This window comes from Haemorhous mexicanus, chromosome 1, assembly GCF_027477595.1.
Source record: "Haemorhous mexicanus isolate bHaeMex1 chromosome 1, bHaeMex1.pri, whole genome shotgun sequence".
NCBI classification, from domain to species: Eukaryota; Metazoa; Chordata; class Aves; order Passeriformes; family Fringillidae; genus Haemorhous; species Haemorhous mexicanus.
The window spans coordinates 83,989,683-84,003,017 of NC_082341.1; the positions used below are offsets into that span (position 1 = coordinate 83,989,683).

Genomic DNA, 13,335 nt, shown 5'->3' on the forward strand with positions numbered 1-13,335 from the left:
CAAATGCAAGAATATAAGGAGACTGGCTGCATAAAAGTCTCTTTCTAACACTCAGCTACATACTTAGTGCACATTCATTCAAAATGTCTCACATTTTCAAGTGCAAGAAAAAAACTATTTTAGATGTTATTTTCTCCTCATCTCTCCTCATCTCATATGAAATACCAGGCTATCAAGTTTTGATTGTTTGTTTTCATACGTTTTTGTTTGAGGGCATACAGTTGAGAGTACTTTGTGAAGGAAATTATAGTCCATAATGTTTTCAGTTACAGAACTAAGTTTTCACATTCTTACTCTTGGATGTGAAGTAATAAAAAGCCACTTCCTTGTCCCAACCAAGCATTTTATTTTGTTCTAGAACATAACTTGAAGTGAGTCCTGTGGGAATTGAAATGAGTGCATATGCTAAGCAACACAAGAAGACCCACAAAAGCTCCAGGACATGCTGGAGCCCACAGTTAACACAACAAAGAACATCAATGCCACAAAAGAAAAAAAAAAAAACAAACAATCAAACAAAAAGCCCCACTAAAAACAAACACACAAAAAAAACCCCCAGAAAAACCAAGATGAAAAAGCATCATTTCTAGTAACAGCAGACCTGACCTGTAAATACAGAATTTTTTCACTACTGCATACATAAAAAGTTTTCAAGAAGTCACTGAATCATTGTTAGAAGAGAGATAAAGACATATTAATTTACAGTTCTAATAAGAAAAATCACAAGATTTATCTTTGGCAGAAGACTATTAAGCAATTGTGAGTATTGGTTGAAATTACTGATTCACAAAGAACAAGAATTTGACATTAGATGGTGTTTTTCAGGTGGGTGCATCTGCTAGCCTTCGTGACATCCAGAGCCACCAGTCTAGCATGTGAAGAAGAATTCAGTGCAATGCAGTGCTTCAATACGTATTGTTCAAAACAACATGGAGTATCTCACCTTGTCCATTTCACTTATACAGTGCATATCAGCTTCAAGTCCATGGGCACCTGCTTGCTGCCATATTTCCTCAGCTATGGCTTTTGCCTGCCCCTTTTGTGTTGCATAGAGGAGCAAAAACCTCCTTTTTGACTCACAGCACATTCTAGTTTTTTTTTTAGAGAAACTGCAGGGGAAAAAAGAATTAAAAAGTGAATTTTATGTAAGCAGAAAAGCAAGATTTTACTTTGCTTATGAGATTAAAAAGAGATAAAGATAGCAGCATTGGCGTTTAACTTGGAAATGAGGCATCTGCTCTGAAGTGAAGCCATTTCTTACAAGCAAGCTTTGTAGATCAGGTTGCAAAGGATGTGTGGTGTTGGTCCTATGTGCTGTACTGCCTTGATGCTCCAGTAATGTAACAATATCTCTGATATCAAAAATTTAGTTTGTAAACAATATAACATGAAAACTTTTCAAATTAAACATATACTATTTTTATTATATTATTATATATTTTCCATTTCAATTTAGTGACTGCTTTGTTCACTTTTCCAAGCTGTCTTTGAAAACAAAGCATAGACCTGGTGAAGTCAAACTACAAAGCCTGACAAAAAAAAATTTAATTCTCAGTTTCTTCTTTTCTGAAATCAGTATTTTTTGCTGCAATGACTTTACACTTTATTGTCCACTATGTATTTTGGAGCACAAACACCGACTTCAATCTTGTATTTCAAAGGGAGCTCCTTACACAAGTGCAACCTGACCCTGAGGTTAGCTCAGTTGCTCAGAACACAAGGCTAATAACACCAAGGTGTTGGTTTTGATTCCCATATTGGCCATTCACTTTGGAGGAGTTGGGCTTGATGATACTTCTGTGTTCCTTACAACACAGACTATTCTGTGATTCTGTGAACTACTCTCAGAACCCAGAATTGACTCTCTGGGGTTTTATTCACCTAAAAGTAAGAAACAATCTTAGAGAAATCTGTCGTGGTGTCACCAGGTCCTTTGCAAGCAGCAGGATGAATGAGATGCATATCCTTATCCATTCACCTTTCCCATGAAAATCTGAATGCAAGAAGTTTTCTTTCATTATTTTGGCACAGAGAACACTACAAATTTAACTTCAGGCAGCAGTAAATAAGAGATAGAAGCAAAATGTCTTTAGGGTAAATATTGCAAATTATTTTGTCATTGCTAAGGAGGTGCAGTAGAACTCAAATACCTAGAATTAGTACTGAGAAATTTTCAGTTCCCAGTCTGAGGTACCTCTCCCATGCCTGGGCCAAGTTTGCTGTACTTCACCTGTTGGCTCCACAAAGTTTCAACTACAGAAAGCATTCAGTGTCCTAGCCAGACACACTGAGTTATGGAAACCTGTGGCTACATAATTTGATATATCTCTTTTTTCTCTTTCTCTCAGGAGAAAACAAACATAGTTCAATTGTATAAGAATACTGTACTCCATAGATATGGCAGGATATTTCTCCCCACTGTACTGCAGAAGGTTTTTCCTACAGGATTTTTTAAAAAGCATAATTATACATCAGAAGTAGCAAAACTAAGTGATAGGTTCTTATATGTGAATTTCATGAAAAATATAATTACTAGAAAATGTTGAGGTTTTCATTGTATTTTCTTCTCCTATGTTTTCCATTTTAGTTTTCATTTTAAATTAATTACATATATTACCTAAAATTATAAGTAATTACCTTAACAGCCACCTTTAAATAAATTCATTTACATTTTTATGTGCATGTGTGCACTGAAGGTGCATACAACCATACAACCCTCAAAATGATTTTTCACCTTCCTTTTCTAAATGAAAAACATGAGCTAATTAGGATGATTCATACAAAATAGCATAAATACTGTTTAAATACCCTCAGATCCCTGTAGTAATACAGATTCATCCTGGTCATGTGTTGTGTTTCCACCTAACTCTGTTGTCAGCAGGTGGCATCACCCAACCACAAATGAACAAAACCATAAAAGACAAAGCAGTGCTTCATTACTACACTCTTCCTCATCCCTCAGAAAGGGAGAAAGATAATCAGATCCCACAAAGACCACAGCATAGCACAGAAACTTTCTGTACAAGAAAAGCTGAGGAAAAAAGCTGCCAACATTATAGCCCAGGCGTTACCAACAAGTCTGTTAGAACAAGAGTCAGCTTGGGATGCTGTTAATGTTTGAGAAGCACAAAAATTTGCAACAGCACGGGGAAAGGAGAGGGAAAGGAGAAGGAATAGCAGCCAAGATGTGGTCTGACATGGTCAGATGTGGCCCTTACAGTGCTATGTTAACAGACCCCTGCCTAGGTCAGGCAGAGCAGCCTGGATTCCGGTAAGACATTGTGAGCTTTCTATTCCAGCTAGTATAGCAACAAAAAAGGGTGCAAAAAGTAGCCACACACATTTTCGGTGCGCATATGTGAACTTAGAGAGAGGTTTTTTCACTGGTGAATGGACCAGTAGATTGCATAGAGACACAAAAATCTGGAGCAAGCACACCTCTTACAGACAGAATGTGGAAACAAGAGAACCTACAGCCAGAAGAGCTGATGATGCTGGAGATGCACAAGCAGACCTCCTGAGACAGGGTACTGCATGTATATGCAACAGTGTGAATGAATACTTGTGACAATGGGAGAAGGCACAATTAGACAATTCCTTGGAATTAGATACAGAAAGCTGTTTAAATATTTGTGGCATTTATTAACATTTTCCAGGAGCTTAGTATTATATGCATTGCATTGTTGCTATTCATCTTAAATACATAATTCAATTAACGGACTAGTTTATTTAATTTCCTAAAAGTTAATTTTGTCAACAATAGACCAATAAATTCCTTTGATCATGATTTGATTTAAACTGCACAAGTTGAAGAGTTTCACCCTGCAAGCACATCTTCTCTCTGTCATCAGCCATAAGATCTTTGTGCTCAGACTGCCAAGTGATGCTTGCTCAAAGAGAGAAAATTCAGTCATGCCTACCTGCAGATGAGCAACCATAAACCAGGAACACACTTGCTCTCAGACGAGCATGCTGCCCACACTGCTCTTGCTCTGCTGCTCTATATATACACTCTTCAAAGACGCGACGCCGCTTCCACTTGCATGACAGAAGTTCAACTGGAATAAATATGGGGAAAAAAGGTAATTCTTGAGCTATCGAGCTTTCTGAAGAATCCCTGTAACTTAAATAGTACTACTACACTAGCAGCCTTTAACACGTTGTCGTGCTGGTAGACACACATTACAATACAATGTTTAAACTAGGAACACAACCTGTGATTTGCTGGATCACACCAGGGCTTAACAGGAAACTAAGGATGAAATTCCAAACTACAGCTCTCCTGATCCAATACTTGAAAAAGTCAGAGACCTAACAGTCCGCGGAAGACTAGCAGGGAGTCCAGCAGCTCCCTAAGGCTTGTAGGAGTGTAGGACAATCCATGCAGGAATGCCGCGGAACCAACCACACGTGCTGCCCAAGCAGTGCCGCAGCAGCGCGGCAAGGCCAGACCGCGCACGTCACGGAGCTGCCCTGTCAAATATGAGCTGCGCGGCCACGGACAGGGAAAAAAAGCAAGAAACTTCAGTGCACACAATGTTAATTATGTCATCAGTAGGTGGATAAACTCCTTAGATCCTGATTCAACCTGAACTACACACATGAAGGAGTTTCACCCTTCTGAAACTTAGAAGAACGTCTTCTTTCTGTCAGCAACCAGAAGAGCTTCACGCGCCCCTCTGTGGCTTTAACCCAGGTTGTGGGACCGTGCCTTGAGCCACGAAGCCATTCCCAAGCCACTTTTTCAACAGCTTGCGATTTGCCCAGAAGCATTGTAGGGCCAAGACAAATGTAAAAGCCAAATACAAACCCTCCGCCCCACCCAGCCGCTCCGCCCAGCCCCAGTGCCCCCCGAGCGGGGCACGGCAGTACTTGCGCTGGAGGACGCGGTGCGCACGGACTCGAATCCCACTTCTAAGCAAAGCGCCAGTGCCAGCCTCCGTTCCCGTTCCGCGCCGGGCCGGAGGCGGCGGCAGCGCGGGGAGGAGGCAGGGCCGGGGCGGGCGGAGGCGCCGGAATGTCCCGGCAGGCGCCGCGCTGCCCGTGATGGCTGCCGAGGTGAGGCCGCCGCGGCCGGCCCGGCACGGCCGGGTACCCCCGGGGCGGAGCAGCGCGGCCCCGGCCCGCGGCAGCGGCACTGGCAGCAGTAGGTGCTGGGGCGGAGGGGGATGGAGGGGCCGCGCTGGTGCCGCCCCGGCCGCGGGGGCGGCGGGCATAGTCTCCTGTTCGTATGCCAGAGTGCTCTTGCCTGTCACATGGGGATCGCCGTTCCCAGCATTTCTGCTCTCTGTGGTCGTGGGAGGGGGATCGTACCCATCTTTCCAGCCACCAGAAGGATCGGGGTTGTTTTTTTTTTCTGCACTGTAGTGACCCTGGTGGTTTTTCAGACTACATTTCTGTTTTTCTTCCCCTAGGTATCATTTCAGAACTCACTTGATTCAATATGGCTTTGATTAGCCGAAAAAGCTTCCAGTTTTATTCATCCAGCACACCAGCAAGCAGGTCTGCTTTGATGACCCTAAGCAAAAGGTTGAACTTCATCAGTGGGCAGCGAAAGCCCCAAAGCTCTAGCTCCGTGGCCATGAGGATGCTGTGTGTCAAAGATAAATCTCAGTATACGTTTTGTAGGAAAAGACATGTACAACAGATGCAGTCACTGTCTGTTAATGAAGCTGTGCATCTTTGTGGAGATACGAGGAACTGTACTAAATCAAATAATGTGTGGATGGATGAACAGTTATTTTTCAAGAAGTTGAACAATCTTGGTACATCAAAAGAGATTTTTTATTTTCTTAGCTCTCTAGAAGTCATGTCTGATACAATGGCCTCGGGAGCCCTGCTGAAGATTTCTGAAGTTGAGGTGGATGACAATGGTCTTAAAAACCCTGGGCTGTTAGAGAATGAAGTTTTCAGGGCATTATGCTTCCAGTTTGAATTTGAATCCTCAAAACTGTCAAACACCGGGCTGCTAAATGCCTTGCAGGCTTTGACAAAGCTACGTATAGATCCGCAGAGCACGCTGATGACAAGCCTGCTTTCGGAGAGCGAGGAGCGGCTTGGCAGGGGACAGCTGACTGCTGAAGATCTGTGTGCTCTCGGAGAGAGCTTGCTTGAGTTAGAAGGCCCAAGTTGTGCGACGCTGGAACAAATTGTGAACCGCATGCAAGAAAGAGACATTAGGAGTTGGAGTCCCAGGGAAATAGTGATGGTTTATCAGATACTGCAAGTGACTGTGAGGGAAGGGAAACAATGCCAAAGCTTGCTAAACAAACTGAACAGTGTCACTTTATGTGCAGTTTCCCAGCTGAGCCCAAACTTTTTAAGTGTAATACTGAATTCACTGGTGGTTCTTCATCAGACTCGGGCAGTTCTCTTAGTCACTGCACTGTGTAAACATTCAGTGCAGCATGTTCCCTATTTCACAGATCATGAACTGATAAATGTACTGGAAGCTTTCCTATACTTTGGTCAAAAAATGCAGATTTTTACAGAGGCACTGGAAAGACATGTCCCCAAGTCCATCCACACTATGCATCCTCAAACTGTCAGCAAGGTCATGCAGTATTGCTGCAAAAAGATGATCCTTTCAAAGCCCATCTTTGATGCAGTGGCAGAAGGTTTCATTTCCAGTGCTGACAGCCTTACCACTGACCAGATTGCTGCATATATTATCCCATTTGGGACTCTTAACTACCTCCCTCCAAGTGCTTCTTCCTTGTTTAGGAAGCTTGAAACTGTGCTGCATACCCGCCTGAGGCACTTTTGGCCTCACACCTTGCTGAACCTGCTACACTCATGTGTCCTTATTCAACGTTACCCAATTAATTTCCTGCCAAAAATATTTAGTCCCTATTTTCTGCAAAAGCTTCAAGGTAAGGAGCAGAATTTCTCCTGGAATGTTCCACATTTCTTTCTATTATGGAGTTTGTCTCTTGTCAAGCACCTATTTTTTATCCATTTAATTTCTCAAATCAGCAGTGACCTAATTGAAGTGTCTGGAAAATAGTGATCAGGAGGCCAAAGGCTGATGCTTCCTTGTCACAGTTGCCATTGTCTTTCATGTATGTCATTTAGTTGAGTTTGAAAATTGCACTGTACAGTTTTAATGCAGAAACTTGAATTTCCTTAAAAGAATTACTTCAGTTAATCCCTTCTGGCTTTCTAAAAAACAGTGACCTGGTGTTCCCTGTGTTTGTCCTTGTCTTACACAGGATGCTAGAAAGTCCCCCATGTGGTAGCCTGTTCTTGGCTCTAATCATTGGATATTTCAATGCTTTTGGACACAAAACTATTATGAATAACACATCATTTTGAGTTGTTCTCTATTTGATACTAAAGCATTTTTAGGGTCATTGTAGAGAGAGGTAAGCTGTGCCAGAAAGATGACTGACTTTATAAGATTTCAGCTAAGATTGCTCTACAAATAAAACTAAGCTAAAGTTTTCAAAGTGATGAAAAGTTTTGGTCACTTAATTTTTCAACAGTATGAAATACCTGAAGGAGTTGATTTTTACAAAGCAGATAAATCTCCAGAAATTATTTCGTATTATCCAGAACTTGCAGATTAAAAAAACCCAAAAAAACTATGAGATCCTGGGATTATAACTTGGGGAAAAGTGGTTATAAGAAGGAGATATTTATCTAATACCTCAACGCAAATTTATTCTTCTGTGTAGAATGTCATGTGTCTTTTGGATGCTTATTTCTTTTGTAAAAAAATATGACAATTAAACTGAGATCTTGTATTTTTGTGTTTATATTTCTGTAAATAATTCATTTTTCTACCTGTTTAATTTCATAATGATCTTTCTGTTAATTTAAACAAATGCTGAAAATTTTAATGATTAAGTAGCTTTTCTGCACATCATACTGAATAGCTTTTCCTAACTTCTGCATTATGGTTTGTGTAAAGATACTTCATGGAAGGTACACCTAAAAACCTGAATGTTGTTGTTTCAGCTCAGCCACCTGGTTTGAACAGAGTTGTTATGTCCCAGCTAACCCAGCTTTTTCTGACTGTCACCCTGGAGTGCCCCTTTTATGAGGTACAGTACATGTGATGTTAACAACAGGTGGTAAGGTCATTAAGGCCCTGCTTATACTTAGTTGCATGTATTTCCCATAAAGAGCATTGGAATTGGACAAACCAATTTTCTTTGATGAAAATATTTCTTCCTGATTGAATGACTTGATATATTTGTATGAATGGAAACAGCTGTGCATTTCTCATGAACATGATAGCATTGAGTCTTCCTGAGGATGTTCTGGTGGTTGGTTGGGTGATTTTAAGTTTCCAGCAGATCATACCTCAGACTGTAGGTGTCTCAATAGACTTGGCTTTGAAATGCTCAGAATACATTTTGCTATGTTAATATGAGGTAATTACAAAAATGTTATCTCCCTTTTTTGATTTGGTTTTCTGTCCCTATCTAGGGTCCGAAACTCCTTTCTAAGTACCAAGTAAAGGCCTTTCCCACACCTCAGAGTTCTCCTGATGTTCACCTCTTTAAAAGGGTGAAGACAGGATTACTTTATTTACTGAAAAAAAGAATATATTTTGCATCAGAGGTATCAACACCATTTTTCTATGTAGTTGGTAAGTATAATTTCTTTATATTATAATTAAGTATGTGTATGTATGGTGCCAAAGCTATCATTTCCTTTGTGGGCAGTCTAAATTCTGCAAATACAGAAAAAGTAAACTGGGATACCAATTTCTGTAAAAAATCTGAAATTTGGGAACTTTAAGTAAATCATTTTTAGAGTCAGAGAAAGGAAAATGGAGAGAAAAGCACATCAGATTGGTATTTAGGCATCCAGTCTGCATTGAAAACAGCTGCTAACAGCTGCTTGTATTCTGTGTTTTTATTATCAGCTCCTTATCCAATAAACAGTTTGTATAATGTACAGCAAAATGAGGCAATGCCACTTGCCTGATCTCCCTGCTTTAGTGGTGAATAGAGAAAGGAAGGTGGTCAGCTGTGTGCCCTGCTCAGCTGGGCTCCTCTCAGCAAGAGCTGGTGACTGCATAGTCATTGGGGGCTTGTGGCTGGTAAGACAGGAGTGAGCAAAACAGAGTGTTGTGTGCAGCAGGAAACAGAAGGCAGTGATGAGGACACCTCCATCCAGGAGGGGTGGATGATAATAAGATGTTGAGGGAAGGGAGTCTTGGACACCATGGATTCAGAGGGATTTTAAAAAATAAAAAGGGGGATGATTCCAGAGTTATTCTGTGTGTCAGCTTTCACGAGGACGTTGAAGCTTGCGGAGGGAGTGTCTCTCCCCAAAGCCCTCAAAATTCCAGAGACCCTGGCTAGCACAGCAAAGCACCATTTAACTGTGTTACAGTTTTGAGTGAACTTGGAATACTACTTTGTTAGCATCATGAAAGGCTGAACTGTTACTAATTATCACTCATTTGTGTTAAGTCTGTACAACTTTAGCCAGCCTCTGTGATTAAAAAAAAAAAGTGATAGTATTATAGTTGTTTAATAAAACAACTGCGAGAAGATGAGCATTACAGTAGAAAGTTTTTTATAGGAAATGACGTTTAATGTCACTTCTTTTTTTTCATCTACGCAAGATATTGAGATTAAATTAGATGAAGAAGGTTTTGTATTGCCTGCTGCCCAACTTGAAGAGGTACACAGACGGTAAGAGAATGAAAGAAACCACTGGTAAAATGTTGATTTACACTAGAAAGAGCATCCAGGGTGAAAACCTGACTAGATTTAAGCTATTTGCAATTTTGCAATTGACTTCAACAAAGTTCAGGTCTCACACTGAAACCACTGGCAGAAGGACAAGATTAACAATGTGCTTTTGCTCATTGTTTTGCCACCTGACTATGCAGTGTCAGACAGTTGGTTTTTTTACTCAATGACAGTCAGAATCAAGTGATCCTTATTTGGATTATAGTAATCTATTTTGATAGTCTGTAGGTAATTTTCAAATTTAAACTAAATTCTGAGAGTATTTGCACAGATTTAACAGTTTGAGTTCATAAATTTACTTCTGGAAGGAATCCTGAATAATAAGGATATTTACTACAGATACTGTTTTTTTTTCCATTGAGAAAATAAAAGTATATTAAATTTTTAAAGTAAATATTAAATAAAAGTATTTTAAATTTTAAAAGTATATTAAACAAGGGTTACTTTGGGAAGCCTTGGATACAAAGTAAGCAACCTGCCTGTGTGATAATTGCAGCTGCACTGTCTGAACAAAGCAAAAGTCTTTGAAGAGGTTAGGCTTTCTCCAGTGTAACCTTCTTTTGTGGTTTAAGATGAAACCAGGACACCTTCACATTCACAAGACTCAGAGACTAATACAGGTTCTTTCCAACAGCCCATGCTTAAATGCTTAAGAATGAGTTCAATTTTTTTTTTAAGTAGTAGCTTTCATAAAGTAAATAAAGTCACAGTTTACCTAACATACTGAAAATTTAAGCAACTTTTTAACAGTAGATATAAAAACCTTGGATTAAGTTGATGGGATTTTTATTACCCAGAAGAAAAGATATTGTTATAATACATGCTGCACACCATATGTCCAGATTTAACTTAAACAGACGTAGCTTAAACTCAATTTAAACGCTAATGGATTTAACAGATTAATAAGTAAGTTAAATACATTTAGATGCTGAAATGTTTTCTAGCTGAGGCAAGTTTTTTTACATTTTTATTTTTAGAAGAATTCAAAACAATTTACTAATCATAGCATTAAAAAAAACCCCCTCTCTTTAACTTGCATAGTAATTTTTGTTCAGAGCAAATAAAAAAGATTTTCAGATCAGTTTCATTAAGTTTCAGGGTTTCACCTCCCACCCTTAAATTGAGTGATTTAAATTATCCTGAACTAGATAACTCCCATCCTACATCTGATTCAACAAGGTGTAAGAGGGAGGTATTGTCTCACGATTCTTAGGAACTGTAGTAGTTGTGGTGATTAAAATAACTGATTGTTGTGGCTTTGTTGGTTTTTTTTTTGTTTTGATATTACACTTATGCTTAATTTTAGAATTGCCCTGTGTGTTGATGGTCAGAATAGATTTTGTGCTCATAGCCACAATCTGTTGGGAGAAGAAGCTATTAAACAGAGACATCTTCAGTTACTTGGTTATGAAGTTGTGCAGGTAAAGTCCAAAGACAGTGATTTACTTTTGCTCTGACTAAGAAAACAAGTAAAAAATTATTTTGCAAAACTTAAAGCTGTAGTTTCAATTAATTCCTAAAGCAGATTAGTCTTGTTCTTTCTATATTACGTTCTCTCTGCCTAGTTTTTGCCTTTTTGAGGGTGTACAGAACTACCTTTTTCTTTCTTGGATCAATTAGTGTATTCTGTCTGTGTTTTTTGCCACATAGTTGCTGTATGGAAGAGTACTTCTCTTCAGTGATTAAGATTCAAATCTTGAATTAAAGAAAAATGTTATGTAAGAGTTCATTAGAACTAGAATTTTTAATTAAATACTTTTTTAAAATGTTTGGAATTTAAAAAGAGGAGTTAAAAAAAAGAAGCTGATTTGTATTGTAAATAATATTTTCACAACAGAGTATAACCTTTATTTTGACTGTTGAATTAATAGAGGTATATTTTTCTTGAAACATACTTTGAATGAAAATGTTCATTTCTTGAGATTTTATTTTCCATTTATCATCACTTGTTACATAAGCCTAACTCCATAATAATCAGCTTAACTGTATTAAATATCACTCTTTTTTAAAATAGTAATCTCTCTTCAGGTAATTTATAGATCAATAGTACATTTAGGATTAAATCTTTAGTTTTAAAACAAAATAAGTATTTGATTTGTAGTTTTTCATCTGCTTAATGAACATCAGTCTTATCCAGTTGTTTATTAAAAGGTATTTTCAACAATCATTTCTGTTTTGTTTCCAGATTCCATTTTTTGAGATAGAAAGTCTACAGAATACCAGAAAAATAGCAGATTATCTACACAAAAAAATCTTTCCTTGTACATATGGACTCAGCAACTGACACTGGAGAATACTACTGGATAACAGGCTGACCTTCTGTACTACAAAGTGTAAATTCTGTGCATGGAAGAAAAACTATTTTTTCTAAGTAACTCCACCTCAGAAAATGTGAGCTTCTGAGTGCAAAACTTTCCAATATTTGGAACAATTGACATGCAAAGAGTAATAAAGAGCATCGTATTTTCTTAAGATTTGTGTCAATATTTATTACAAGTTTATAGATATAAGTGCCAGACAGTCAGTGCTTCTTTTCCCTTGTATTTTTAACTGGTTCTAATTCACAGCTGCAAACAGCCACATGTGACTGTTGAAGGATACTGGCCAGTCTGGATGTACAGAATATGCCTACAGAATACCTACTAATCAGGGCTTTTCTTCACAGTATAAGAAGAAATTGTGCAATTTACTTACCGCTGCTCACGTTATTTCCCAAGTGTTTCATAAAACTAAAATCTGAAGTAGTTGCAGAAGCAGTATTGGCTTATTGGTTTTACTTAAGAGATGCAGAGTGCTGTTCAATAAATAGCAATGCCTTACAGAAAATGAGATTTTTAATAAAAAGGATTTGCTTTACTTTGTAGAGTAACAGCTGCCACAGGATATGGACTTGTACAACTGTCTCTGTGGGGCCACCCAATATTCCAGATAAATTCTATTTGTTGTTTTGTCTTTGGTGGCAGTTGTAGCTAAACTGTCTAAATGCGGTCATGTCTGCACTCCAGAGTTCCTCTGGGATTACAGAAAGTCTGTGTTCTGAAGCTCAGAAGAACCATGTCCCATGGCAGCCCTTTTTTTTGTATGAACAGAAATTCTGGAACTGAGAACCAGTACCCACTTCAGCCAGAACAAGTGCACTAACTTGGATCAGTATATTGCTTTGCAGATGATGAAGGGAAAACAGGAGAGCTTTAATTCTGATTGCATCATGTATTCTTGATGAACTGCCATGTAACACATTTTCTTGTCAGCTGGTGCTTCCTCTCTGTTTGGAATTACTATTTATGAGTAGCAAAGCAGAATTCCCAGCATTACCTTGTTTGATTTTCACTGTTGTTTTGATGCAAAAAAGGTGAAACTTTCACATCATTGACATTCTGTATATTTCACCAGAAGATAGAGAATGTGGCCGGTTTTTCCTTCCAATAATTTGTGAGTTGCAGGTGTCTGTCAATTGCCCCAACAATCTCTGGAGATTACTGGATGCAAAATCCAGATCCAGAATATGCTTTACATTGTATACACTGTCCATTCTGTCCACGTTAATTTGTTGCATGTATAAAATTCTTCCTCACAGTAGTATGTCAACACTGACAGTTGAGGGAGCAAAAGGTGCTTTCTA

At 38.8% G+C, this 13,335-nt stretch overlaps 2 protein-coding genes across 5 annotated transcripts in view; one reads left to right on the plus strand and one right to left on the minus strand.

Annotated features, from left to right (window-relative positions):
• MTRR (5-methyltetrahydrofolate-homocysteine methyltransferase reductase) overlaps positions 1-5,010 on the minus strand; it is a 28,408-nt gene extending 23,398 nt beyond the window's left edge. Inside the window, exons 1-2 of one of the 3 annotated variants that reach the window (XM_059855022.1) lie at positions 4,873-5,010; positions 3,921-4,058 (exon numbers count right to left, since the gene is read on the minus strand). In XM_059855022.1, coding sequence (XP_059711005.1) covers positions 3,921-3,938 — 18 coding nt within the window. In that variant the 5' untranslated portion in view covers positions 3,939-4,058; positions 4,873-5,010. Of the gene's footprint in view, positions 1-943; positions 1,110-3,920; positions 4,062-4,872 lie in introns of those variants that run through there. The other 2 variants (XM_059855013.1, XM_059855031.1) reach the window with 2 other exon arrangements.
• On the plus strand, positions 4,923-12,185 carry FASTKD3 (FAST kinase domains 3). Of its 2 annotated transcripts, none has more exons than XM_059855043.1 (7): positions 4,923-5,058; positions 5,415-6,872; positions 7,960-8,045; positions 8,434-8,596; positions 9,584-9,653; positions 11,020-11,134; positions 11,899-12,185. In XM_059855043.1, the coding sequence occupies exons 2-7, from the start codon at positions 5,444-5,446 to the stop codon at positions 11,995-11,997; spliced, it is 1,962 nt and encodes a 653-aa protein (XP_059711026.1). In that variant the 5' UTR covers positions 4,923-5,058; positions 5,415-5,443; the 3' UTR covers positions 11,998-12,185. The 2 variants fall into 2 exon arrangements, with proteins under 2 accessions (XP_059711026.1, XP_059711036.1); XM_059855053.1 differs by having other exon boundaries at positions 5,029-5,146.
• Positions 12,186-13,335: the final 1,150 nt, after the last annotated feature.